The 27,598-nt window shown below is 50.5% G+C and overlaps 1 protein-coding gene across 5 annotated transcripts; it reads left to right on the top strand.

Annotated features, from left to right (window-relative positions):
• Positions 1 to 79: 79 nt before the first annotated feature.
• On the top strand, positions 80 to 27,598 carry Slc43a1 (solute carrier family 43 member 1). Of its 5 annotated transcripts, none has more exons than XM_048360170.1 (15): positions 80 to 420; positions 1,671 to 1,837; positions 12,503 to 12,719; positions 12,803 to 12,858; positions 12,951 to 13,027; positions 14,971 to 15,063; positions 16,918 to 17,051; positions 19,564 to 19,742; positions 21,272 to 21,418; positions 21,506 to 21,541; positions 21,748 to 21,886; positions 23,662 to 23,803; positions 24,048 to 24,121; positions 26,056 to 26,179; positions 27,302 to 27,598. In XM_048360170.1, exons 2-15 carry the CDS (start codon positions 1,684 to 1,686, stop codon positions 27,446 to 27,448), a joined length of 1,719 nt encoding a protein of 572 aa, XP_048216127.1. In that variant the 5' UTR covers positions 80 to 420; positions 1,671 to 1,683; the 3' UTR covers positions 27,449 to 27,598. The 5 variants fall into 5 exon arrangements, with proteins under 5 accessions (XP_048216127.1, XP_048216128.1, XP_048216125.1 ...); XM_048360171.1 differs by lacking the exon at positions 80 to 420 and adding an exon at positions 1,035 to 1,086; XM_048360168.1 differs by lacking the exon at positions 80 to 420 and having other exon boundaries at positions 1,226 to 1,837.

Here is a 27,598-nt window from a genome sequence, read left to right as displayed (position 1 = left end):
ACCAGCAGGCGGGTCACGTGCGCGTGAAACTCGACCTAGGGGGAGGGGAAGCGACGGGAGCCCCCGCCCCCACCCCGGGCGCAACTTGGGGCGGCCGCGTGTGTAAATACAACTATCCACTCCACAGATCTGGTCCTCGGTTGGTGCCTGGCTTTGCGGCTTGGCTCCGGGGCGCCTGGAGGGGGTTCCCGGCGCCGACACTTCTCCCGAGGGTTGGGTGGTCCCGAAGGAGGAGCGATCACAGGGGTGTCCCGCCGAAGTTCCGCGGCACCCGGAGGAGACCCTCGCGTGGGTGCGGCTCAGGGCTGGGCCTGCGGGGACCCCGGTCGCCCCGCCGTGAGGACGCGGCGCCCGACTGTGCGCTCCCGGGGGCATCCACAGCGGCTGTAGGCGCCTTCGACCCCCACCCTACGACCCCAGGTGAGCTGAGGGGGACTGTCGGGGGAGGAGTGGGGGCCCCCCAACTGCGATCCGCCGACGATCACCAGGCTGGCTCCCCAAGCAGGGCGGGTGACCTGAGTCCGTGGGGCCCGCGCGTGGCACTTTGTCCCCAGTCTCGGGCGCTCCCGTCCCCCACCCCCCCTATTCTCCGACTCATCTCTTCTTCCGTCCCCTCCTCAGTTTTCGGAGACAGTTGTCAGCGTCGGAACCGGTTTCGGGGGAGCCCCAATTTACAGACCAAGATATTGAGACCCACTTCTTCCCTCCCCAGGAGAAGCGATCGGAGCTTCCTTCCCCTGGATCTTAGTCTTTCTCCGTGGTCCTACGCGGTGTCTCCACTTTCCAGAGTCGCAGCCCGGGTGTCATTCTCGGGGTGGGGGGTGGGAGGAAAACTTCCCTCTTTCCCTCGCCTGCCTGCCCTCCCTCCCTCCGGCCCGCCCGCCGCCGCTGCCCTTATGAAGTCAGCAATCACCGGACTTCCTGCCCGAGCCGGAGCCCGAGCCCCTCCGGGGCGCCGAGGGGGCTGGCGGTGTCCAGGGCTCGCGGCGCAGTGCGGGGCGCCGTGCGGGGCGCGCGGGGGCCGCCTCGGGGCCCGCCCTGGGTCTCTCTCCACGTGGCAGCTCTTGGATTGGCCCTAGAGCGACTGTAGGGAGTGGGGTCGCCTGGTGTGGCCAGGGGGAGCAGGGCTGGGCTGAGCTGGAGGACAGGAAAGGGAGGGAAGGGTGGCAGGGACTAGTTTTCTCGACTTCTTTTTCTCTCGTGCCTTCTTCTGGGGTCGGGTCTGGGGATGAGGCTGGGGCTTCTTTCTTGAAACCAGAGGCTGACATGGGCCAGTGGGAAGAATTCAGAGAACGATCTGCCTCTTTGTCGATCTTCGGGGACTCGGGGAAGTTGGGGTTTGGCTCCCCAAGAGCGGGTTCTAGCGCGCCCTAGCCTGGGTGGGAGAGCCTGGCCGCGCGCCAGGAAGCGGCTGCCCGCCCACAGGGTTTTCCTTGTTTCTGATAGTGGCCCGGCCGGGAGCCCAGCGCGCCATGCGCCCCTGGCACTGCCAGAGCGCGCCGAGCCAGCTCAGCTGCCAGCCACTAGGAAGCCCCCGGGGCCCAATGGGACCTCCTTGAGAGGCTTGGGTGGAGAGGTGGGCCCGAGGGGTTCTCAGGAAGCGACGTGATGCAGTATACTTCCCAGGGGCCCATGGGAGGCCCCTCCCTCAGCGCCCTGTTCCTCTGCAGCGTCTCAGCCAGCATGGCCCCCACGCTGAAGCAGGCGTATGGCAGGCGCTGGTGGATGGCCTGCACCGCTGTCCTGGAGAATCTCTTCTTCTCAGCTGTCCTCCTGGGCTGGGGCTCCCTGCTGATCATGCTCAAGAAGGAGGGCTTCTATTCCAGCTTGTGCCCAGGTATGCCTGAGAAGTACCGTGTGTGTGTGTGTGTGTGTGTGTGTGTGAGAGAGAGAGAGAGAGAGAGAGAGAGAGAGAGAGCGCGAGAGAGAGAGCGCCTGTGGGAAGGCACAGGGGAGAAAGAGAGGACTGGAAAAAGGACCCATGGTCAGATGGATAGGGGATGGATAGGGGATGCTCAACATAGAGGCACATTTAGATTCCTGGGAGTTGGAGAAGAGTTCATCACCTCTTCACATGTCACCAGGAAAATAGGTAGAATAGGTGTGCCCACTCTGTTAGGATTACCTAGTGCAGTGGTCACTGAATAACTGTTGGCCTACCGCGTTTCCAGATCCTGAGATTGATGGGCAGAGTTTCAAATCTCTGACAGACTTCCGTCTAAAGTGGGAGGTAGCCAGGTAATCCTAGCTACTCAGGAGGCTGAGATCTGAGGATCACAATTTGAAGCCAGCCCAAGCAGGAAAGTCTGTGAGACTCTACTCTCCAATTAACCACCACAAGCCAGAAGTAGAGATGTGGCTCTAGTAGTAGAACATTAATCTTGAGTGGAAAAAAAAGGCTAAGGGACAGCAGCAAGTCTCTGAGTTCAAGTCCTAGTACCAGCACAAAAAGAAAACCTGCGGAGCTCTTGACTTTGGAGTGTTTTTCTTCTTTTTTTCAGCTTCCAAAACTGTATGAAAATAAATACCTGTTATAGCCAACAAAACAAAACAAACAAAAACTAGTGGTAGGTACACTAAAAAGCAGAGATGTACCCAGCTGCGGGATAGGCTTTTCTCCTATTCTCTCCCTCCCTGCCCAGCCCCCTCCCCTCACCATGCTAGGCTTATGCTCTACCACTGAGCCACAGGAAAGCCCTGGTGGGATTTCCTACTAGGGCCATTGTAAGGACAACAAAGGAATGGAGCCCCAGCAAGCACTGTGTGAATAAGAAGAGTCTAGTCACCTTTTTTCCCCAAAGTCTTCAGCCTGATTTCCTCTAGGATGGGGATTGTGGTAGCTGTGTGGTTTCTCCTTTAATCACCTTTGCCTTGTAAGAGTGGCCTCAAACCAGGAGTGGGTTGTCTACATTTCTCGGGAGCAAGAGTGGCAGCCAGAGTTTGTCTGTAGAGGGGTTTCCTTTCCTCTTCAGATGTCTGAAGCTTGGTGGCTATGGTCATCTTCTGGAAAGAGGTGTATCCGTGAGAAGCCCAGCTAAGGAGCTTGGTGGATGTGCAATGTGGTTCTCCTCCCTCCGTGTTGGAATCCCATCTCAACGGATGGGACATAGTGGCACACACCTGTTATCGCAGCTCTGGGAGCAGTGACATGCACTTGTCATCCCCAGTGATTTGGGGAAGCACAAGTAGGAGGATCAACTGAGCAGCCAGCCTAGGAATAAAGCGAGACTTTGCTTGGAAAATAATCAAGGCAGAAAAGGGGCTGGAGGCATAGCCCAAGGGGTATAGTATAGACAGTGCATGGCCCTGAGTTCAACTCCTAGTGCCAACAGGACAAAATGAAACAAAACAGCAAAAACAGCTGTGCATCAGTTACATGGTCTGTAGGATGGGAGCAAGAGGCTGTGTCCCATGACACTGAACAGGCTTCTCCCTCCCAGTACAGAGGGAGGCCGGCTGGGAAAGGACCTGGCCCCAGAAAGACCATGGTTCTTTGAGAGTGGGGTTGGGATCTCTGTTCTGAGCAGTAGTTGCCCCACTTGGGGCTGCCCCACCCCTGACAGGGTTATCTAAAGAAACAACAGGTGGCACCGAGAGAGCAAATGTGTCAGCACCTTTTGGCTTCAATAACAGAACTAGGGGCTGGAGTAGAGGAGCTGGCTTCTGGCCAAGGAAGGGAGGGTGGGTGTGTTGAGCAGGAGGCTGCAAGGACCCTGTGGGAGTCACTAAAGATCTCCATGAAGCCCCAGGGCTCTCTGAATGTCTCCTAGGGACTGGAGAGGACTTTCCCTTTTCTACCTGGTGGCTTTGATGGCTGCCACTGCCCAGCTGGTAGCTCCTTCCTACCTTCTCTCTCTGGAAGTAGTGGTATTTTTTTTTAAGGACAATTTTGCTCAAGATTGACTTCACCCATCTGATGCAGTTTGATAAATTTACACACTCCAGTAACCACCACCATCACAGTCAGTATTTAAAATATTTCTATCATTCCCAGAACTCCTGCTTCATTTTTTAAGAGCTCATCTATCTGTTGTTGTTGTCCTCATTTTTGTGCTGGGCCTGGGGCTTGAACTCAGGACCTCTTGCCTTTTTTTGCACAAGGCTGGCGCTCTACCACTTGAGACACAGCTCTGCTTCTAGCTTTTTGCTAGTTAATTGGAGTCTTTCCTGCCTGGGCTGGCTTTGGACCTTGATCCTCCCATCTCAGTTTCCTGAGTAGCTAGGATCTCTTGCCTTTCTACCTCTGCGGCTAAAAATATGTAAGACAACTCTGTTCACATACCTTGCAAGTCATTCATTGAAAGCACACGGTTTTGCATGGTGCTGTGGCTCAAAGTGATCGGCTCAGGGACAGTGCCCAGGCCCTGAGTTCCAGCCCTATGGTCTACAAACAAAAAAAGAAAGCACACCATTTTAATGGGTTTTAGTATATACAGAGTTATGCTGCCATCCTCACAATCAATTTTGGAACTTTTTCTTTTAACCCTCTAAAGTACTCCTGTCCCTGTTAGCAGCATCTGCTTCCCAAATACAAAGCAACCACATGGTCAAGCTTTGCCTGTGGCAGAAATTAGATTTACCTGTTCTGAATATTACCTCAGAATAGAATCTTGTCTTTGGTGACTGGCTTCTTTCACTAAGCCTAATTTTTATTTCAAGGTTTGTTCTTATTGTACCAAATATTCATATGTTGTTTTTTTTTTCTTTTTAGCTGGAATGGTACTGGGATTTGAACTCAGGGCCTGGAATCTGCTCTAAGCCATGCCCTCCAGGCCATTTTTGCTTTAGTTGTTTTGTAGACAGGATCTACAGTGTTTTGTCAGGGCTGGCCTCCAACTGAAGTCTTTCTTTCTTTCTTTTCCATTTTTCTTTTTTTTTTTTTGCCAGTGCTGGGGCTTGGGACTCAGGGCCTGAGCATTGTTCCTGGCTTCTTTTTGTTCAAGGCTAGCACTCTACCAACTTGAGCCACAGTGCCACTTCTGGCTTTTTCTGTGTATGTGGTGCTGAGGAATCGAACCCAGGGCTTCATGTATATGAGGCGAGCACTCTACCACTAGGCCATATTCCCAGCCAACTGAAGTCTTTCTACCCTGCTGATCTTCCCACCCTTCCTGTGGTTGGTGGGATTGACTACAGGCATGAGCCACCTGAATCAAAGAGACGATTTACCTGATTGGTTTGAGTGGAGGGGGTCACTAACTTTTTGCCCAAGCTGACATTGAACCTTGATCCCCCTAATTTCTGCCTCATGTATCTGGGATTACAAGTATGGACCACTATACCCAGTCCACTTCTTTCCTTTTTTTTTTTTTTTTGCTGGCTGCTGGTCCTGGGTCTAGAATTCAAGGCCTGGGTGCTGTCTCTGAGCTTTTGTTTGCTTAAGGTTAGCACTCTACCACTTGAACCACCACTCTACTTTGGCTTTGTGTGTGTGTGTGTGTGTGTGTGCATGTGTGCATGTGTGCGTGTGTGTGTGTGACTGTGTTGGTTAATTGGACATAAAAGTCTCACAGACTTTCTTGCCCAGGCTGGCTTTGAACCATGAGCCTCAGATCTCAGGAATAGTTAGAATTATAGGTGTGAGCCACCAGTGCCCCACTACTTCTTTCCTTTTTTTTTTTTTTTTTTTTGCCGGGCCTGGGGCTTTAACTCAAGGCCTGGGCACTGTCCTTGAGCTTCCTTCACTTAAGGCTAATGCTCTGCCACTTGAACCCCAGCACCACTTCCGGCCTTTTGTGAGTAGGTTATTGGAGACAAGAGTCTCACAGACTTTCCTGTCTGGGCTGGCTTCAAACTGAGATCCTTAGATCTCAGCTTCCTGGGTGGTTAGAAATACAGGTGTGAGCCACCAGTGCCTAGCTACTTCTTTCCTTTTTCTAGCTGATGACTCCTCCATTGTATGGATCTGCTACATTCAGTTGATGGACATTTAGACGGTTTCATGTTTTGGCTGTTGCGAATAATGCTTCTGTGAACAGTCTCCTACAGGTTTAGTGTAGACATGATTCCTTTTCTTTAGGTCCACCTCTAGGTTTGGTATTGCTGGACCATGAAGGTCATGTGACCATTGTGAGGAGCTGCCAGACTTCTCCAAAATGGCTGCATTGTTTTCCATTGCTCGTGAGCAGTGGATGAAGCTCCCAGTTTCTGCCCATCCTCTCCCACAGGCCAACGTTTGTCACTGCTCCTCTTTGTGGTGACAACTATCCTAGTGGATGTCAAATAGTGTCTTTGTGTTTTGTTGTTGTTGTTGTTGTTCTGTTTTCCTAATGGCCAGTTGGCGCTGAATGTGTTTTCCAGTGTTTATTGGCCATTGGTATGTGCTTGAGCACTGACTCTTCAGATCCTTTGCCTATTTTTAAATTGAGTTATTTATCTAATTATTGCTAATGAATTAATTAACTTTTAGTGCTGGAGATTGGTCCCAGGGATTTACACACAAGAATACATTCTACTTGACCACTAACTCTTGCCCGCAAGCCATGCCTTTTTATTACTGAATTGTAAGGATTCTTTATACTCTTGGATAAAAGGCCCTTATCTGATGGGGCACCACAACTCCCAGGAGCCCAATTATTCAGAATTTAGGCAGGGGCAATTCAGTGGATCACACAAAATACTCACATATATATATTTACTCAAGTAACTAAATGATCAGTTATGTTCATTTGCTAATTAGATCTTTAGTTCTATTTAGAGCTGACTATTTGCTAGTTGGATCTTTAGTTCTCATTGCAAGTATGTGTAGAGGTGTTATTATAACCCAGCTTATAGAAGAGAAACCTGAAGCTCAGATGCTAGATAATTTGCCAAAGTCACTCAGCTAGTAAAGAGCAGAGTGAGGGCTGGGCTGGGTGTATCGGAGATAAGACAAGTGTGGGGCCCTGGGTTCTGCCCTCACTACTGGAGTGATGATTCCACTTCCTTCCTTTTTTTTTTTTTTCTTTCTTTTCTTTCTTTTTTTTTTTTTTGGCCAGTCCTGGGCCTTGGACTCAGGGCCTGAGCCCTGTCCTTGGCTTCTTTTTTGCTCAAGGCTAGTACTCTGCCACTTGAGCCACAGTGCCACTTCTGGCCGTTTTCTGTATATGTGGTGCTGGGGAATCGAACCCAGGGCCTCATGTATACGAGGCAAGCTCTCTCGCCACTAGGCCATATCCCCAGCCCTCTTTCTTTTCTTTTGTGCCAGTCCTGGGGTTGAACTCAGGGTCTGGCTGCTGCCCTGAGCCTCTTTTCCTAGAGGCTAGTGCTCTACCACTTGAGCTAACAGCTCTACTTCCAGATTTTGAAAAGCTTATGGAAGATAAGAGTCTCATGGAGTTTCTTGCCCAGGCTGGCTTTGAACTGTGATCCTGAGATCTCAGCCTCATGAGTAGCTGGGATTATAGGCGTGAGTCACAGGCACCTGGCTTCCATTTCCTTTCTGATCTAAGAGCTTCTGCTAGGCCTCATGCGAGTGCCTGGATGTTCTGAACCCCCAACATCAGATGTTTTGAGTCCTTATGGGGAGCCCAGATGTTCCCAAGACACCAGCTAGACCTCAGCCCTAAATATTTCCATGTCAGTTGCAGGAAAGTGAAGCAACAGGGCCAGGAAACGAACACTGCCGGAGATACTTGAAATGGGGCTGATTTGAGATTGCCCAGGTGCACATGTGACAGTGCTCAGAGCCAGCTCGTGTGTGTGTGTGTGTGTGTGTGTGTGTGTGTGTGTGTGTCCCACTCTTCCCCTTGGGTAGAGGGGACCTGGGAGGCTCAGCATTTCAGCAGTGCAGTCAGTGAAGTCAGGATCTAACCAGAAGTGAACACTTAACCAGGTTTCACAATTCTTCCAAGCCTGTGGCCAGTTTATTATTTTAAAGTGTGATAGCCTTGAGATCTTGGATTTAATGTTATACATAGAGATATTCATAGCTGGATGGCTCAGGCTGATCTCTGAAGATCCTGGTTCCAAGCCAGCCTGGGCAGGAAAGTCAGTGAGACTCCTACCTCTAATGAATCATCCAAAAAGCCAAAAGTGGAGCTGTGGCTCAAAGTGGTAGAGCACTAGCTTTAAGCAAAAGAAGCTCAGGGACAGCACTGAGTCCTTGATTTCAGCCTTAGGACAGGCAAAACAAAACAAAAAGCCAAGTGCCCGTGGCTCACGCCTGTAATCCTAGCTACTCAGGAGGTTGAGATCTGAGGATCATGGTTTAGAAGCCAGCTTGAGTAGGAAAGTCTGTGAGACTCTACTCTCCAGTTAACCACCAGAAAACTGGAAGTAGGCCTTGAATAAAAAAGCTCAAAGACAGCTCCCAGTCCCTGAGTTTAAGCCCCATGACTGACAAAACACACACACACACACACACACACACACACACACACACACACACATATTCTTATATTTCTCATACAATATGCATCTGTATGTTTTTTCTTTTGCTTCCTTTTTTTGGGGGAGGCAGGTATACTAGAATTAAATTCAGCCTCTCAAAAACAGGCTCTTTACCACTTATACCATGCCTCTAGCCTTTTTTGTTAGCAGTGGGGCTTAAACTGAGGGCTTGAGTCCTGAGACTCTTTGTGCTCTACCACTTGAGCCACAGTACCATTTTCAGGTTTTTGAGTGGTTAATTGGAGATAAGAGTCTAATAGGGACTTTTCTGCCTGGACTGGCTTCAAACTGTGATCCTCAGATCTCAGCCTCCTGAGTAGCTAGGATTATAGATGTGAGCCACTGGTACCAAGCTTCCAGCCTTTTATTTTTGTCCTGCCCAAGGTTCTCTTATTTCTGCATCTCACATAGCTGGGGTCACACAGATGTGTACCACTTGTTGTTTGAAATGGGGTCGGGGAAGTCTCCCTAACTTTTTGCCCGGCTGGCCTCAAATTGAGATCCTCTGGATCTCTGCCTGCCCCGTAGCTAGGATAACAGATGTGCAGTGGCACAGCTGGCCCTTCCCTGTGTGTTTTTAATACACATTTAAATAACAAATACCTGTAAACTCCAGAAACCATTCCATACACCACTTAAACCCACCTTGCCTATAGCGTATACCACTCAGCAGGAAACTCCCTCTTCCCTGGCCTCCAAGCCCCAACTCTCATGAGCTTCCTCCATACTTTCTCTCTCTCCCATTCCATCATGCCTCACTTGTCTGAAAGTGGAGAGATTGGGTTCCAAAGACTCCAACATGGATACAGATCTACGGGGTAAATCTTGGCTCAGAAATCTGACTTCATCCACTCAGAATGAGACTTCAGGAATGAGCTTAAACTCATAAGAGGCTGATGGATAAACCAGAGGAGCTGTGGCGTTGGTTGACCTCGCCTCATTAGCAGTGTGCTGAGAGGGGTACACGTCCTACCCAGGTCCACCACACAGTAGGAAGCTTACCACACCGTCCTGTGCAGGTAGGAGAGGCTTTGTGGTCAGGGGAGGCCCTATGGTGAGTCCACCTCTAAGAGGCCGGGGGACTGAGTGGCTTTGTACCCGGGAGCCTTGTAAGCTGTAATGGGGAGACTTGTAAAAAGTTCTTAGGTCGTCAGAAGAAAATCCTGGTGTAGTTGGGCAATGGTAGTTCATGCTTATAATCCTAGCTTCTCAGGAGGCTGAGGTCTGAAGATTGAAGTTTGAAGCCAGTCTGGGCAAGAGATTCTTCTCTACAGTTAACCAACAAAAAGCCAGAAATGGATGTGTGGCTTAAGTGATAGAGTGCCAGCCTTGAGCAAGAAAAGCCAATCAAAAGCACAAGGTCCTAAGTTCAAGTCCCAATACTGATTTTAAATAAGAAGAAATAAAACCTGGTGCATAGTGGGTGTTCATTGCAAGCTACAGGGTTGTGGAAAGAAATTGTGAGAAATTTTGGAGCAGGGACAATGTCTAACTTGGGGGCTATAAATTCCACTGGCAGCTCAGGTTAGGCAGATGGCAACAAGTGAATAAAGAAAGGCAGGTGCTGATGGCAAAATTTGTGAGCTAAAAGAGGAGACTGTAATGTTGAGGAGGCTGGCCCTGATGAGAGGCGCTGCCTCCATTCAGTTCTAGTAATGGCTAGATCTTCCTTTTATTATTTTGGTGGTACTGAGGTATGAACTCAGGGCTTTGTAATTTCTAGGTAGGCACTCTACCACATGGGCCAGTCTGCCAGCTCTTTTTGTGTTATTTTTCTTGAGGTAGGATCTCCCTTTATGTTTGGGCCAGTCTGGGCTCTGATCTTCCTAGTCACACTTCTGTTCATCATTGGGACGACAGGTGTGTACCACCTCACTCAGCCATTGGTTGAGATGGAAGCTCATGAGCTTTTTTTTTTCTCTCAAAACTAAACTTGCCTTGAATTGTCATTCTTCAATATTTACCCCGCCCTCCTCCAAATAGCTAGGCTTACAGGTTTGAGCCACCATGTCTTGCTGATCTTTCAGCTCTTTAATAAGCTAGAAATCTGGATTTTTTTTTCTGTGCTAACTCTTGATTTTAAAATGGCACCTAAATTACAGTTTCTAACATTCCAAGGGGCAACACTTTTAGCCAAGCAGAACATGAGTAGAGTCAAATCTGGTCTAAATTATTCTTCCATTTCTTATTTTACCATTTGTGCTAGCACAGGGGTGGCATATAGTAAATGTCCAGGAAGTGGGTGTCCCCCAGTTGGAGGAATGAACAGTGATCATAAAGATTGCTCAATTAGAGAGCTAATGTGAACCCCAAGAGCTGTGTGGTCTAACCCCCTAACCACTTCCTCCCAGGTGCCTCAACCCTTTCCTCAGCCTCCTGGGCAGCTGGCACTGGTCCCTTCCATGGGTGGCCAGAACTCATCACCTGACAGGTCTTCATGTTCTTTCTGATGTTAACACAGAGATCTGATTACCTAGCACACCTGCATGCCCTTTGGGTTCCTGAGATTATCTGAAGTCAGGGGTGAGAGCCGTTCTCCTTTCCAGCACACAGGCACTAAGGCATCTCCTGCTGGCTTGTTCTCTTCTTTGTAGCACTTAGCAATTTAAGTCAGCATCCAGGATGGGCAATGATGGCTCACACCTATAATCCTAACTCCTTAGGAGGCGAAGATCTGAGGATTCTTATTCAAAGCCAGCTTAAGCACACAAATCTGAGAGATTCTTATCTCTAACCAGCAAAAAATGCCAGAAGTAAGTGGAAATGTGATCAAATGGTAGAGCACTAGCCCTAAGGGGAAAGGCCAAGTGATAGTGCAAGGCCCCAAGTTCAATCTCAGTAGTGGCCTACCCATGAACTATATCAGCATCCCCTTGTGTCCTATCATCTAATGTCAGCCATGGAGAGCTGCAAGCTTCCTGTCTTACTGTGGAATCTGCAGCCTCCAGAGTCTCTGCTTTTCTGCTCCTTTGCCAATGGTATCAGGAGACCCTCCCATGGGCCATGACAATGTGTGAAGCATTCTGTTTGCTGTCCCCAGTGATGCCTTCCAAGGAGCCTGTGGCTTCGGCCTTCAGTCCCTGATCCTGTTTACAGATAGTTTGGCTTTGAGGCTCAAAGCCAAGAAGTTCTGTTTCAGAGTTAAGGCTGGATTGGGGATGGAGACCCAGCTCTGCTGCCTTCCCGGGTGCATCCTGTTTGCCCTTGGCTACTCACAAATCGGAGGCAGGGGCAGCTGCCTGGTGACTCAGTATGTACTGGGTTCTACCAGTGTACCTGGAGGAAGAATTCTCCGACCTTCTGAAGGGTCCTGGAGGGCAGAGCCTCAGTTTCATTATCTAAAGGATAGGGTACTTTATTAGGTTAGCTGTCTCACAGGACTGTTGTGAGTTCATACAGGGACTATTTAGAACTGCCTGGAACATAATTACATAGTCAGTAAATACGAGCTAGTATTATTTAGCAGAATGTTGTTTGTAAGGAGAACTATCCTTGCCTTTAAGGTAAACTTTTGTTACCATTCACTGAGTTTTGCTTTTTTTTTTTTGGTGCTGTTCCTAGGGCTTGAACACAGGGTCTGGGCGCTGTCCCTGAGGTTTTTGTTTTTGTTTTTTATTCTCAAGGCTAGTGTCCTACCACTTGTGCCACAGCTCCACTTCTGGCTTCTTTTCGTGGTTAATTTTGTAGATAAGACTTTCCTACCTGGGCTGGCTTTGAACCACGATCCTCAGATCTTTGGCTCCTGAGCAGCTAGGATTACAGGCATGAGCCACCAGTGCCTGGCAGGTTTTTGCCTTCTAATTGAGGGTAGCATCCCACTGGAGTTCACAACCTACAAAGCTTGGACCTTGAGTGACTATTAGAACTTAGTAAATGCTTAGATGAATATATATATATATTATGTAAAACTTTGATGTATGTATGTATGTATGTATGTATCTCCCAGAGTTAGATACAAATGAATTGTCCTTTTTGATCCCTCCATCAAACAGAGTAAAACCTAACTCCATGTCCCCCCCCCCGCCAGAGGCCTGTGGTTGGTTCAGGTCCAGGGGCCTGGGATTTGAAGGCAGGATCCCTGACCCAGGTGGCTCTTTCCTCTGCTCAGCAGCTCTTTCTCTCTTGTCCTAAGTCTCTTTTCCCCTTTCTCAGCTGAGAACACGACCAACAGTACCCAGGAAGGGCAGTGCCAGTGGCCCAGCTGTGACCAGCAGGATGAGATGCTCAACCTGGGCTTTACCATCGGCTCCTTCCTGCTCAGTGCCACCACCCTGCCCCTGGGGATCCTCATGGACCGCTTTGGCCCCCGGCCCCTTCGGCTGGTGGGCAGGTGAGGTGGCTCTGCCAGTGTGAGCCAAGGACTGGGAAGGGGCTGCGGGGGGAGAGAGGAGGCTCACATGTCAGGCCTGTCCCCCTCCCCGTGTCCCCACAGTGCCTGCTTCGCAGCATCCTGTACCCTCATAGCCTTGGCCTCTCGGGACCCCAATGGTAAGTGAGCTAAGTGGCCCCTGGTGGCTCCACAGCAAGAGGTTGGGAGGAAGGGGCCACCCCGTCACCTGCCTTTCTCTCCTCTGTTCCAGTTCTGTCTCCATTGATATTCCTGGCACTGTCCCTGAATGGGTTTGCGGGCATCTGCCTGACGTTCACTTCGCTCACTGTGAGTGTGGCAATGGGGCACATGGGAGTGGGGTGGGGTTAGAAGTGAGCATGCATGTGTGTGTGTGAGTGAACTGCACATGGGCACTAAAGATGGGTGTGGGGCTAGAGCACAAACAGCACCGACTGTGTCTTCACCCAATGGGAGCTCCCAGAACAGAACCAAGAACCCACCCCTAAGCAAGGAAACTAATAAATGACATCAGTGGTCTTAAGTCCTGGGAAGAGGTTTAAACTGGGTTATAGGATCGTGAGGGGGATGGAATCAGACGGAGACAAGCCTGCCTTTTACACACTGTTGGAGGGCTTGAGTCTGTCTGTCTGGGGGTGGGGGGGGGGGAGGGAAGGGAGCTGTCCATGTGAGAGGACACAGGGAGATGAATCTATCTGTGAAGCTGACCTATGTGAAGTTGCCAACCCTTGGCTGAGTTTGATCTATAAACTTGGCATGTTCCCCTGGCTCGACCTATTACATGTGTGTGAACTGTGTGTGTGTGTTTCTCTGAGCGTGTGTATTTACATGTGTGGGTGAGGATAAGGTTAAAGGCTTAGGAGAATGGGGGGGGGAGGTTTCTTCTGGCTGCTTCTGGTTGTTTATCTCTAATATAGCCAAACTGGGTGTTTTTTTGGCTGAATTTCTCCTCACCCCAGCAGACGCCTTTAATTCCAGCTGGGGACATTTCACAACTCTCAAGGAAGCTGATCCTTTCCTACTCACCCGCAGCCCCTTCCCACTATGCGCTTTGGCTCACGTCAATAAATCCCTTCTCCCCGGGGCTGAAGACAGAGGCTTGACCTCAACCCTGCCCAGGCCAGCTGAGGGGGATGGCCACCCTGCCTGCTCAGTGGGTGGCTCCTCCCCTGCATCTCTAGCCAATGGAAATGCTTGAAGCCTGCCCCACCCCACCTCAGCGCACCCCCACCCCCAGGCCTGCTGTCCCCACCCCCCAGGCCGGATGTCCTCCAGTGTTGCAGACCAGCTGTTGGAGCCTGGTATTGCTCACAAGCTCTCAGCCCATAGTTAGCCAGGCTGGCCTTGCCGTCTCTATGTACCCAGCTGAGACAGCACCTTTGGGCTCCTGCGGGAGGGGGCAGGTGTCCCAGCTCTGGCACTCTCCCTGTGTTCTTGGCAGTGTGCCTCACAGATAAGAGTGTGCCAGCTCTGCCCCAGTGGAGGCTTACTTGGCCTGGCTCCTTTTCTGCGTCCACTTCAGGAGAGTTGGGGGGAGGGGGGAGTACAATCAATTCATTCCTGATAGGATTTCAGGCCCTGTTTTACACTTCGGAAATGTGACTTCTGGTGAACTGGCCTGCCTCTGCCCTTTTGGTCTCACCCTTACCTCCCACACTGCCACTTGATTTGTCCTCGCTCAGTAGAAACTGGCGACTGGGTGTTTGGAGCCACTGAGAGCAGCGCTGGGTGGTACAGGGTCAGCCGTGGGCAAAGCCTTGGTTAAGGCCCCAGGTGGCCAGAACAGCAAAGTCTTCACCACGCTCTGTGAATTTGAGTCCATTTCTTTCCCTCTCAGCTTGACTTTTCTCATCTCTGAACCGAGTCAACCCATCGTCATGTTTCTTAACCCCTGTCTCATGAGGAATTGAGAGGTATCACACAACAAAGAGACTCCGTAACTAACAAGCATGGGCAGCCCCAGGATTAGAGTAAACAAGGCTTCTCTTTGAAGGCACTTCTGGCAACCTGCAAGTGTGTTAGAGGGGGTCAGCATGCCCTTTCCCACATTGGTTTTATCATGGAACTTTTCTCTTGTATCTCCTAGGGCTACCATTTGTTGGAACCTGCTTTGAGAAATGCCAGGTTGGCGTGTGTGTGTGTGTGTGTGTGTGTGTGTGTGTGTGTGTCTGCAAGCTTTCTCAGGCTCTGGGGAAGGGGAGCTTTGAAGATATGTCCTGCTCACGCTCACCGGCTCTGCTTTCCTCCCTCAGCTGCCCAACATGTTTGGGAACTTGCGTTCCACCTTCATGGCCCTCATGATCGGTTCCTACGCCTCTTCTGCCATCACATTTCCGGGAATCAAGGTGTGAGCTTCTTACAGGGCCACGGGGGTGACCTGGGTTATCCTTTTCCTTGACACAAGATGTGGGTGGAGCTCAGAGAGGGATGGGTTTTATGTCAAGTGACCTCGCTCTTGCCCTTATAAGAGAAAGCCCTGAAGCATCATGGGAAGATGCTTTATGGGTCTGACTGCATCTTCTTTCCCCCCTTTGCCCCAGTCCTGATACAGGCCTTTCTGCTCTTCTGGGCCAGACTAGGCATTCTCCTCTGGCCTTCCTGTTCTAGTCTTTTCTCCTGCCACTCTGCACTCAGGGAAGTTTCAGAACTATCTCAGATGGAGCACTAGCTCACACACTTGTTGAAAATCTTCATTTCCCAACAAACCCTCTCACAGGCATTACAGGTCCTTGACTCTGGCCTCATCCAGCCTTTTGGGTCACATTGCCCTTCAAAGAGGCTGGATGACTTGGTCCAAGGTCAGAAATTGAGTTTGTACCAGGGTAGATCATGGGCAGAAAAGAGCTTGGCAGGAGGTCTGAGTTTGAGCTCAGAGCAAGCTATAGGCCTCTGTTTCTTCCTTTATTAGATGATATCAAAGCAGATCTTTTAGCCTAGTGCTGGTGGCTCATGCCTTTCATCTTAGCTACTCAAAGAGGCCAAGATGTGAGGACCATGGTTCGAAGCCAGCCCAGGCAGAAAAGTCTAGGAGAGGGCTGGGAATAGGCCTAGTGGCAAGAGTGCTTGCTTTGTATACATGAAGCCCTAAGTTCTATTCCTTAGCACCACATATATACAAAATAACTAGAAGTGGCGCTGTAGCTCAGGTGTCAGAGTGCTAGCCTTGAGCAAAAAGAAGCCAGGGACAGTGCTCAGGCCCTGAATTCAAGCCCTAGAACTGGCAAAAAAAAAAAAGAAAAGAAAAGTCTAGGAGACTTTTCTCTCCAATTAGCCAGCAAAAATCCAGAAGTAGAGCTGTGGCTCAAGTGGTAGAGTGCTAGCCTTGAGTGAAAAAGATAAGGCAGAATACCCTGGCCCTGAGTTCAAGTCCCAGTGCTGGCACACACAAAACAAACTCTCTGTTGACTGAGTCATGACATATCACCCATCAGACTCTAGTGTGGGCAGTTAATTTTTTAGATTCAAGGGCATTTTTGTTCAGCTTCCCCAAAGGATTTTGAGAGTGTGCCTGCATAGGCTGAGATCTGAGCCCCACACTCTTTGGGGTGTGTGTGTGTGTGTGGTATGGGTTTGTACAGTTCTGCCTTATTCCTAAGAAGGAGAGAACCCTGAGATCCCAAGGTCAAGGAGAGGGGCAAGGTACAGCAGACTGGAGTCCTGAGCACGGTCCCGTCAGGAGGGCGGGCATCAGCCCACTCCGATAGCCCAGGCAGAGCATGTTGGAGAGGGCCAGAGAAGTGCCATTGTTTCTTAAGCTTCTCCCATCAGAGAAGCTCACACACTCACCCTGAGACCCAGAACCTATTTGGCCTGGAGTTAAAAAGCTTTGTACACCTCACTGCACCCCTTCCTGGGAGTGCCTAAGAAAGGTGAGATAAGACTTCTTAGACTCAACTTGGTCTTTCCTGTAGGATCCTATCAGCAAGGGGGCAGTAACTTTCCTTTGTACAGCATGTGAAAATAATCACCTGCGAAAGTGTTTGTGGAATCATAGTTTACAGGTGTGCTACCTGTTCAAGATAATAGCTGAGATTTACCAGACATTTTGAGTGGGCACCCAGCATGCATTGTGAGGACCACGCCACGCTGCTGCTTTAAGCATAGCTTGGTGGGAGAGGGAGGGGAGTGGTGGGCTTTTCTTTCCATGATGGCATCTAAGGCCTGGGCTCTGCCCTCCTTCCCTCCCCCCTCCCCTCCAGCTCATCTATGATGCGGGCGTGCCTTTTGTGGTCATCATGTTCACTTGGTCTGGCCTGGCCTGCCTTATCTTTCTCAACTGTGCCCTCAACTGGCCCACAGAAGCCTTTCCTGCCCCTGAGGAAGTGGATTACACGTGAGTGCTGGGGCCGTGGGGTGGGGCAGGGGGTGGGAGGGAGAGTGTTGGAGGGAAATAGCATCTCCCTCTGTTTCTGAGAGTGAGGCCAAGGGATGTGGTGAGGGTGGGAAATGGAATCCGTTTTGGCATAGGTCCTGGTGCTTGTGCATCATCACAGTGCTCCGCCTTCTCGTCTCTCTTCGGTGGACCCGATTCCCCCACCTGCTCTCAGGTGGTTCTGAATACTAAGCTGGCACGCAACAGGTGGTCGGAACGCGGTGGCGATTGTTGTCCTTTCTAGTTTTGGACAGGGTGCTCTACGTAGGAGGCTCCTGGCAATCATATCAGCTGCCATGTGGCCCCCAAAGGGGGATGCAAAGGGATCAAGCAGGCTAACTAACTCACGGTGCAACCTGAACCCCGATTTTTTTTAATTAATAAAAATTTGTTGACAAGGTGTTGTGCAAAAGGGGTACAGTTACATAGTAGGGCAGTGAGTACATTTCTCGTGATATCTTTTTTTAAAATTTTATTTATTAATTAAATTTTGTTGACAAGGTGTGTAAAAGGGGTACAGTTACATAATAGGGCAGTGTGTATATTTCTTGTGATATCTTACACCCTCGTTTTTCTTTCCCTTCCCTAGATCAGGTAGACATATATATATAATAGCCAGTGTACCAAAATCATATACAGTAGCCACGTGGCATATGCCAAAGGAAATTCACCTAGAACTTTAAATATAATATTAACAATAGCGTTTGATTATCCTTGTCTTATATGATTATACATACATAGCTGTTGAGCTATTGTGATCCACTGAGAGGATTTTATTTTAGACCTTTTTATTTTTAGTAGTTGTTTGGGTTTAGATACATAATGTAAGGTCGCTGACCCAAACCTGTGGAAATACCATTTGACAAGAAGTTTTTTGTTTCGCAGACCTGGTTTCTACTGTCCTCCCACCACCCTAATGAATCCCAATTCTTAAGACAAAACTGTATTGTTATTATAAAAGTGATGTCCAGACAGGATTACAGTTAGGTAAGTTAGGTTAAAAACTACATTTCTTGTGGGCAATGACATCCTTTCTCTTCAACCTGGACCAGGCACAGAGGGTGGTGGCCAAACAGTTGACATTTATTGGGCAGCTACTATATGCCAAGCATAATTTTCAAATAGCTGTATGTGTAGTTGTTAACTCGATTCATGAAAAAAATGTATAGAGAGCTGAGTGTTGATGGCTCATGCCTGTAATCCTAGCACCTCAGCAGGAAAGTCCGTGAGACTCTGAGTTCTGAAGAGCCACCAAAAAGCCGGAAATCATGCTGTGTCTCAAAGTGGTAGAGCACCAGCCTTGAGCACAACAGCTCAGGGACAGCGTCCAGGCCCTGAGTTCAAGTCCCTGGACTGACAGCCCCTTCCCCCCCAAAAAAAGCACAGAGAACAGTTATTTTCTGCAAGTCTTACCACTGAATCTGAGTGACACAGAATCTGAATTATTTTTGTTTGCTGTTTGTTTGGGCACTTTTAGACTTACTCAGGGCTGTGTGCTTGCTGTACAGGTGTTCCACTACCTGAGCCATGCCTCCAGGCCTTTCTGCTTTATTTGTCAGTTAGGGTCTTTTTTTTTTTTGCCAGTCCTGGGGCTTGAACTCAGGGTCTGAGCACTGTCCCTGGCTTCTTTTTGCTCAAGGCTAGTGCTCTACCACTTGAGCCACAGCGCCACTTTTGGCTTTTTCTGTATATGTGGTGCTGAGGAATCGAACCCAGGGCTTCATGCATGATAGGCAAGCACTCTACCACTAAGCCACATTCCCAGTCCCCAGGTCAGATAGGGTCTTGCTTTTCTTTTCCAGGCTGATCTGGATTTCAATCCTACTTTATGTTTTTTGTAGTTGGGGTGACAGATGGGGTGCCAGCTTATTTTGTTGTTATTCAGATGGGGTTCCTCAAGCCACATCCTTCCTGATTTCTACTTCCTGAGTAGCCAGGTTTATAGGTATAAAACACTGCCAGTCTGAATTCTTGATGCTGGCTTTTGTGTGTGTGTGTGTGTGCCAGTCCTGGGGTTTGAACTCAGGACCTAGGTGCTGTTCCTGAGCTCTTATGCTCAAGGCTAGTATTTTACCATGTTGAGCCACTGCTCCACTTCCAGTTTTTGAGTGGTTATTTGCAGATAATAGTCTCATGGGGAATTTCCTGCACAGGCTGGCTCCCAACCATGATCCTCAGATCTCAGCCGCCTGAGTAGCTAGGATTATATAGGTGTGAGCCACAGGTACCCAGCAATGCTGGCTTTTTAATGGTAACAGATCAAGTGAAAAAAACCCGATTCGTCTGTCCTTCCATTTACTGGGCCCCTGCATGTCTTCTTCCCTGGACCACATCCTGGGGAGCTTATAGACTGTGTCAATGTCCTGTAAAGAGGTTTTCCACACCCTGGGATAGGCTAGGATGACGGGCGTAAAGGTAGGAGTTGGGTGTCTGCCCGGCTCATTGGCACATGATCTGACCTGACTACTGGCAGGAAGAAGATCAAGCTCATTGGATTGGCCTTGGACCATAAGGTCACAGGTGACCGCTTCTATGCCCATGTGACCATTGTGGGTCAACGTCTGAGCCAGAAGGCCCCAAGCCTGGAAGAAGGGGCCGACACATTCATCTCATCCCAGGATGTTCATAGCACCTCGGAAAACCTTCCTGAGAGTGAGTATCTGGTCAAAGTGTCAGTCTTGGGGGCCCAGGTTGGGTACCTTCTTACCCATCTCAGCCCTCACAATAATCCCATGTGCAATTAGGGCAATGCTGCCATTTGCAGATAGAGACGTCAGGGTGCACAGAACCCTGGGAAGTTCAGATTCAGGAATATCCTACAGGACTCCTTGGGTAAAGGGTAGGGAGGAACTTCCAGCATGGGGCTGGGTCCCTGGTCTGCAGGGCAAACTCCAAACCTGTTGCATCAGGCACAAGCTAGTACAGGGAACCTGCAGGCTGGGCCTTCCAACACCTGGTTGACCCTTGCCCCCTGCTGGCTGCAGGTGGAGCTGCATCCACCTGCTAGGCCACTTCTCAAGGTGCTGCATGCAGATCTCAGGATTGGTCAGCTTCTTCATCAGGGAAAGCCTCATAGACTTTTGAGTGATAGATGGAGTTTGAGTCCTGCTCCCCAAGTATGCCTTTGCTCTCACCTTCCTCCTCTTCCTCTTCCCGGCCTCTTTCCTTATGTCAGTACTAGGGTTTGAACTCAGGGCTTGGGTGAGGTCCCTTAGCTATTTTGCTCAAGGTTAGTACTCTACCACTTGAGCCACAGCTCCACTTCTGGCTCTTTTGCGAATTGGAGTTAATTGTTGTTAAGAGTCTTACAGACTTTCCTGCCTGTGCTGGCTTCAGCCTACAGTCCTCAAATCTCAGTCACCTTAGTAGCTAGGATTACAGCGTGAACCACTGGTGCCTAGTAAACCCTCTTCCTTCTCTCCCTGCCCTTCTTCTTCCCCCTCTCCCTTCTTTCTTCTTTGTGCTGGTCCTGGGACTTGAACTCGGGGCATGGACACTGTACTTGGGCTTTTGGGTGCAAAGCTAGCACTCTACCACTTGAGCCACCGCTCTACTTGGTAGTTAATTGGAGAGAAGAGTGTCACCGCTTTTTCAGGACTGGCTTTGAACCATAATCCTCAAATCCTCAGCCTCCAGAGTTGCTAGGATTCTGGCATGAGCCACTGGTGCCTGGAAAACCTTCCTCATCTCTTAAACTAGAACTAACAGTACCTACCCAAATTAAACTAGAGCTTATACACACCCAGTGGGGAGGTTCATGCCACAGACATGGAAGCTCTCTTTATAGAATAAAATGGCCCCAGTCAAGCCCAATCCCATGGGAGCCCGAATCAGGCCCACCTGCCACTTCTGTCTTTCTCAGGTCTAGTTCCCTCACCTTTAAAATGTGGTCGAGCTGGGCACTGGTGACTCACTCCTGTGATCCTGGCTACTCAGGAGGCTGAGATCTGAGCATCACAGTTCCAAGCCAGCTCAGGGAGCCCACCCCATGAGACTCTGATCTCCAATGAACCACCAGAAAACCGGAAGTGGTGCTGTGGCTCAAAGTAGCAATGAGTTCAGGGACAGTGCTCAGAACCAGGCCCTGTGTTTAAGCCCCACGACTGACAAAAAATATAAAAATAAAAAGGGATAAAGAAGGTCTGGGATTCAGGAGTACCTCACCCCCACTGTCTCCCCAGCATCTGTCCCCTTCCGCACGAGCCTCTGCTCCCCTATTTTCCTGTGGAGCCTCCTCACCATGGGTATGACCCAGTTGCGGGTGATCTTCTATATGGCCGCCATGAACAAGATGTTGGAGTATCTCATCACAGGTGGCAAGGAGCCTGGTGAGCCTCTTCTGGGACCCTGGGGTGGGGGTTCCAGGCTGGCCACTTGATTGACCTCCTCTCATTGTGTTTCTCCTTTGCCCACAGAGACCAATGAGATGAGACAGAAGGTGGCAGACACAGGTAGGGAGAAGGAAGCAGGGCCCTGGCCCATATCTACCCCGTCACTGTCCATCCTTCTGGGGCTGGGCCCACTCCAGTCACACTGATCACATCTCAGAACGTGGGTCACCGGGAGGTGATTTTGGAGCTCTCTGTCCTCTGCTGGAAGTGGGTGGCGGTGCCCACTGGTCTGCTAGCATCCTGACCCCACTTCCCTTCCTGCCCAGTTGGGTTCTACTCCTCCATCTTTGGGGCCATGCAGCTGTTGTGTCTTCTCACCTGCCCCCTCATTGGCTACATCATGGACTGGCGGATCAAGGACTGTGTGGATGCCCCGGCCGAGGGCGCCGCCCTTGGAGATGCCAGGTGACCCACGCAGGGGTGGATGGTGCTAGCAAGTGGTCAGGCCATTTCAGGTTCTCTGTACTGTACAAATAGCGTCTCATTTCATTGTCCTGAGAACCTCGAGGGTAGGGGTATCCCCTTGTATTACAGATGAGGAAATGGCTGGTTTGCCGAGATACACAGCTGACACTGAGTGTTGGCTGAGCCATCATAAGTAGGAAACTTCTTTTGTGTGTGTCAGTACTGGGGCTTGAACTCAGGGTCTTGCGCTGTTGGTTGGTTTTTTCACTCAAGGTTGGACCACTCATGCCACACCTCCAGCTTCCCACAGCAGCTCTCTAATGTGGATGCATGATTAGCCTCTCTTGGTAGATGAGGAGGCTGAGACTCAGGGTTACCCAGTTAAGTGACTTGCCCAAGATCACACGGCAGGTTCCAGAATCCATGTCCAAAAAGATGTACTCTAAAGCCTTCTTAAGGCAAGAGGGAGGAAGAATTGGTTTGTTTGTTTATTTTGTTTGTTGGTCTTGGGGCTTGAACTCAGGGCCTGGGCACTGTTCCTGAGCTCTTTTGCACAAGGCTAGTGCTTCACCACTTGAGCCACAGCGCCGTTTCTAGTTTTCTGGTGGTTAATTGGAGGTAAGAGTCTCATGGATTGGGCTGCCCAGACTGGCTTCAAACTGTGATCTTCAGATCTCAGCCTCCTATGTAGCTAAGGCTACAGGTGTGAGCCGCCAGCGCCTGGCTTTATTACATATCTTTTGGTGTGTAGCACATCACCCCATCTTTCACCAACCGACATTTACCATGCAGTTAACAAGAGCTGGGGATGACTTCCGTGTGGTGGTTCTCACTCGGGGTCTCTCATAAAGGTGTGCTCCAGCAATCAGCCCAGGGTACCTCCTCTGAAGTACTATCTGGGCTTGCATAGGGGCTCCCAGTCCAGTCTGTGGAGCTGGGGATCCAGGTCCTCACTTGGTCTCACAGGTCCACTAGCAAAATGGCAGCTTGCTAATCTGAGAGCAAGCTAACCCTAGGAGTAATGAAATATCACTTTTATCATCGCCTGTCAGTTCTTCGAGTAAGCTTGGTATAGAGGAAAGGGGCCAAGGATCACCAGAAGTGTATTATTGGCTGAAGGTTTCATTTGGGTCTTGAACCCAGGTCTTTTGATTGCTTTGACACGTGTGTGTGTGTGTGTGTGTGTGTGTGTGTGTGTAATCCAAACCATCCCCCTTTGTCCTGAAAGGGTGGGAGAGGTAGAGAAGGTAAAGGCATCCTGGGAACAGCCCAGTAGTTTCCTTCTCTGCCTGTGGTGCCCCAGCCTCCCCCCCTCCCCTCGTCTTCCCTTTACCCTCTGCTCCCCAAGGCCAGGGTCCATTAGCCCAGCTCATCTGTTTAGGATAGATGGGCAGCCTGCCCTCACCTCAGCCTATTGCCCTCTCTCCTGGGCTGGCCTCAGAGCTGTTGATCATGCCAGAAAGAGGAGCTTGCTGGGCATCAAGGGCCATGCCCTTCCCAGAATGGCATCTTCTTTCATGAAGGCGGTTCCCTATTCTCCACACCTCTGCATCCTTGCTCCTCAAACCAGTGTGTGTGTGTGTGTGTGTGTGTGTGTGTGTGTGTGTGTGTGCCTGTGAGAAGTGCTAGGGCCCTTGCCATGCGGGTTCCTGGATCCTCCCACAGATGACTGTGAATCTTGGAGAAATGGTTGTCCTGCACATTGGCAGGAGTTGGGGCCAGGCTGGGAAGGAGGGAGGTGGAGACAGTGGCCAGTGACAGCTTGTTCTCCTCAGGGATGGGACCGCCACTAAGTCAACCAGACCACGCTACAGCAAGATCCAAAAGTTAACCAACGCCATCAACGCCTTCACCCTGACCAACCTACTGCTCGTGGGTTTTGGCATCACCTGCCTCATCAACAACTTACACCTCCAGGTACCTGCTCTTCCCCAACCCAGGACTCTTCCAAGGCCTGCCTTCTGGAAGAAGCCTGGTTCTCTTCCACTTCCAGGTTCTTCCAGGAAGTAACTGGAGTTGATTGGTTGGGGGTGGAGGGGTCAAGGTGGGAATAGGAATATGTAGATGGTCCAGTAAGGGCCTTGTTCCTCTTTTGCCCCGCCTACTTTTCCCTCCTGCCTTGAGACCCTCTCTTTAATCTCTTCCTTCTCTTTGGTTTCAGTTGGTGACCTTTGTCCTGCACACCATGGTGCGAGGTTTCTTCCATTCAGCCTGTGGGGGCCTCTACGCTGCTGTGTGAGCCACTTAAGCTAAGCCAACCTTCCTGAGCCTTGTTCCTACCTCCACCATCCCTACCCACCCTCGCTGGAGTGCTGACATCTCAGAGCTGGTGGGGATGTGGGAAGTGGCTGGTCCACGCCCTGTTTAGAGCTCTTCTAACAGCTCCCTTGCCCCACAGGCCAGCCCACAGCCCTTGGGGGAGACCCTAGGGAGCCCCAGTATTTGCTTTGGTGATACTTGGTCCTTCTCTCTACTGCCTGTCCTGCCTTCCTCCCTGTGCCTGCCTACCCAGGAAGGATTTTCTAGCAGCTGTGTGCCTCCATGTTGAGCACCACCCTTCCCCCATTCGCTTTCCCACTTTTCACTGCCAGGCACTGTTGAGGGACTCCCTTGCGTGGGTGAGAGATAATCAAGGCCATTGCAGTGGCCCGGAGAAGATGCTAATGACTGTCCAGGGCCTCCTCTAGGCAGGCTTGGGGCAAGGATACTCAGCCTCTGGCCTGGTTTAAACATCATCGCTGTCCTGGCAGAGGGGACCTGCTCTTGATTCTCTTCCTTCTCTGGCTCACAGTAGCCTGGATCCTTCTCTGCTCTCACCTCATCTGCTCCCAGCCTACCTCTCACTCCTCCCAGCCTTTGTCTCTGCAACCTGGCTTGACACTGTCTTTGCCTCTCTATGGGGTCATTACAGTGGCCACCAAAAGGTCTTCTCAAGTCTGCCTCTGCCCCCATCCCAATATTATTTCTTTGAATGCTGGGATTGGAACCCCAGCCTCATGCATATCAGGCAAGCTCTTTGCCACTGCACTTCATTCCCAGCCCTGCCCTCAAGTCTGTTTTAGACCTGGGCTGGGTTGCCAGGCTCTTCGCATTACTTAGTGGCTTTCCATCTTCTCTCACTGAGTAAAAGCCAAAGACTTTATTTTACTGCTCCAGAGGACCTAAAGACCTGGCCCCAGGGCCTTTCTGTTCATTTCCTTCCTCTCCTTTTCTCCTCCTTCCCTTGCTTTAGCTACAGAGGCCACTTTCTGCACCGGAAACCCAAGCGTGTTCTCTGCTCAGGGTCTTCACACTTGCTGGTCTCTTTTTTTCTAGAATATTCTTCTGGATTCTACAAGACTACCAGTTTCGCCTTCTCACCTTCTCTAGGTCTTTCCTTGGCTCTCATCTTCTTGGTGAGGCCTTCAATGGCCAGCTTGCCTATTCTTGTAATCCTCTTGGTACCTGAACTTCCTGCTTTGCTTTTCTCGTTCACTCTAAGCTCTGCATTACATATTTATCTCTCTTATTGTCTGACTGCCACCTGTTCTGTCCAAATGCCAGCTCTCTCTCTCTCTCTCTCTCTCTCTCTCTCTCTCTCTCTCTGTACTGGGACTTGCACTCAGGGCCTAAGCACTGTTTCCTTAGCTTTTTTCACTCAAGTCTGGAACTCCACTACTTGAGCCATACCTCCACTTTTAGCTTTTTGCTGGTTAATTGGAGATAAACATCTCATGGACTTTCCTGTTCAGGCTGGCTTTGGAATCACGAGCCTCCTGAGGAGTTAGGATTATAGGTGCCTGGCCAGAGGCCTCGTCTATGAGGTGTGTGTTTCACTCATTGCTTTATCCCAGCACCTAGAACAATGCCTGACACATAGTAGGAGCTTCATAAACATAGAACAAAGTGAACACAGCTCATGGGGGTAGGAGTTGTCCCCACTAACTAGCAGAGGAAGTGAGGCCCAGAGAGGTTGAGCTACTAATTATTATCACATAGTGTATGTCAAAACCCAGCTTGCTGGCTCCCAAGTTCAGGTCTCAAGTTCAGGGACCCAAGAGCATATGCTGAATCTGAACTCTAAGCACCTATCTGTTCCATGCAGAATGATGTCTGGGCAATGGGCAGGTGGGGGGCCTGGGCCTTGGAGTGTCACACAGGTCTCTGATCTGAGCCGCCCTTTTGCACAGGTTCCCATCCAACCACTTTGGGACGCTGACAGGCCTGCAGTCCCTCATCAGTGCCGTGTTTGCTCTGCTCCAGCAGCCCCTCTTCATGGCTATGGTGGGGCCATTGCGCGGGGAGCCCTTCTGGGTAAGAGTTGCGCCCAGTATTGGGGGAGCAGGAGCTACTTTCGTGGGTATAGTGGGAGGAGAGTTGGGGGTTGGGGCTTGTGTGTAACAGAACCCCTAAGTCCTCTCATGCCAGCCAGGAGACACTTCAGAATTCCCTAATCAGAGGGTTCCAAAGATAGCCACCCATCAGAAAACCCCCGGGCCTCCTGAGTAGCAGGGACTACCGGCATGAGCCTCTGTGGGTGTTCAGCGGGGTCTATGTGTTAGGTATACTGTGCACTGGTGCTGTCCTGATCCTCAGGTTTGGGTTCAGGAACTCCCAACTCCATCTGCATCTAGGCACTCTCTCTCTCTAGCACTGCCCAAAGGAGTTTCCTCTTGTTTAAGCAGGGCCCTGCTCCTGCACAAGGCAGCGCCATTGTTATCCGAGGCTTTTCCCTTGCATTGAGCTGTTGTCTGCCTCCCTGACACGGATCTTTCTACTCTATGGGGCCACCCACACCACAAGACTCCCATAAGAACTGTGATGAATTAACGGCTCCTGCTCACTGAGCAGTCCGTGTGTGCCAAGCCCTCTGCATGCCACAGTAGCCTCAAGGGAGAGGCGCTCGGCGTGCAGATTCATAACCCAAAGTCACACAGTGACTCATGCAGAGTAGAATGTGAACCGAGTGAGCTCCTGAGGGCCGTGGCCCTTGGGTATTGCAGGTGGTCTGTCCTTCAGGCCGTCCATCCATCCTAGGTTGTTTGTTCATGCCTCAAGAGGATGCCTGAATGGGACCCCCCCCCCCCACCAAGCTGGCATCTGCCAGACCTGCAGGTCCCATCTCAGAAGCAGCCTGACCAGGTTGGACATGCACAATGCCATCACCTTCCTTCTGTCCAGCCAGACAGTGCCATGTGGTGCGGGCACCAACTAGGCGCTGCCATTTGCTAGACCGCCCCCCCTCACCATTTTGCCAGGCTGCTGGTAGAACATGATTGTGCCCACTGCTGACTCGCTGTGGCCCAGAGCTGGAGCCTTAGCCCCCTATGGCTGCCTTCTCCCCTGTGTTGCAGTCTCAGACTCCGAGAGTCCCTCAGGAGAGTACGAGCAAGCCAGTGTCTATTTGACTTTTGTTTCTCTTCCCTTGTCCTAAAGGTGAACATGGGCCTCTTGGTACTTTCCCTTCTGGGATTCCTGCTACCTTCCTACCTCTTCTATTACCGCGCCCAGCTCCAGAGAGACTTCAGCACCAACTGGCCAGGCCCACAGAAGGCACTTAGTGTCCCCAAAGTGGCTGCGTAGACTCTGGAGGCTTAAGGAAGCTGGATGACAAGCCACAAAGGCTGGAGCAACCAAAGGGAATGCCCCCGAGGACTTTCTACCTGTGCAAGCCAAGCCAGGGGCCGTGCATTTATAAGTACTGAGAGAAGTTCTATTTTTGTAAGGACCTGC

This window comes from Perognathus longimembris, chromosome 13, assembly GCF_023159225.1.
Source record: "Perognathus longimembris pacificus isolate PPM17 chromosome 13, ASM2315922v1, whole genome shotgun sequence".
NCBI classification, from domain to species: Eukaryota; Metazoa; Chordata; class Mammalia; order Rodentia; family Heteromyidae; genus Perognathus; species Perognathus longimembris.
The sequence above is the reverse complement of the archived record's forward strand: the minus strand, read 5'-3'. Positions and strand labels throughout refer to the sequence as shown.

Coding starts and splice junctions, on each gene's coding strand:
- Slc43a1 (XM_048360168.1), top strand. CDS start 1,609: ATGCAGTATACTTCCCAGGGGCCCATGGGAGGCCCCTCCCTCAGCGCC. Junction 12,859..12,950: donor GGCCTCTCGGGACCCCAATG/GTAAGTGAGCTA, acceptor CCTCTGTTCCAG/TTCTGTCTCCATTGATATTC. Junction 17,052..19,563: donor CCTGAGGAAGTGGATTACAC/GTGAGTGCTGGG, acceptor GACTACTGGCAG/GAAGAAGATCAAGCTCATTG.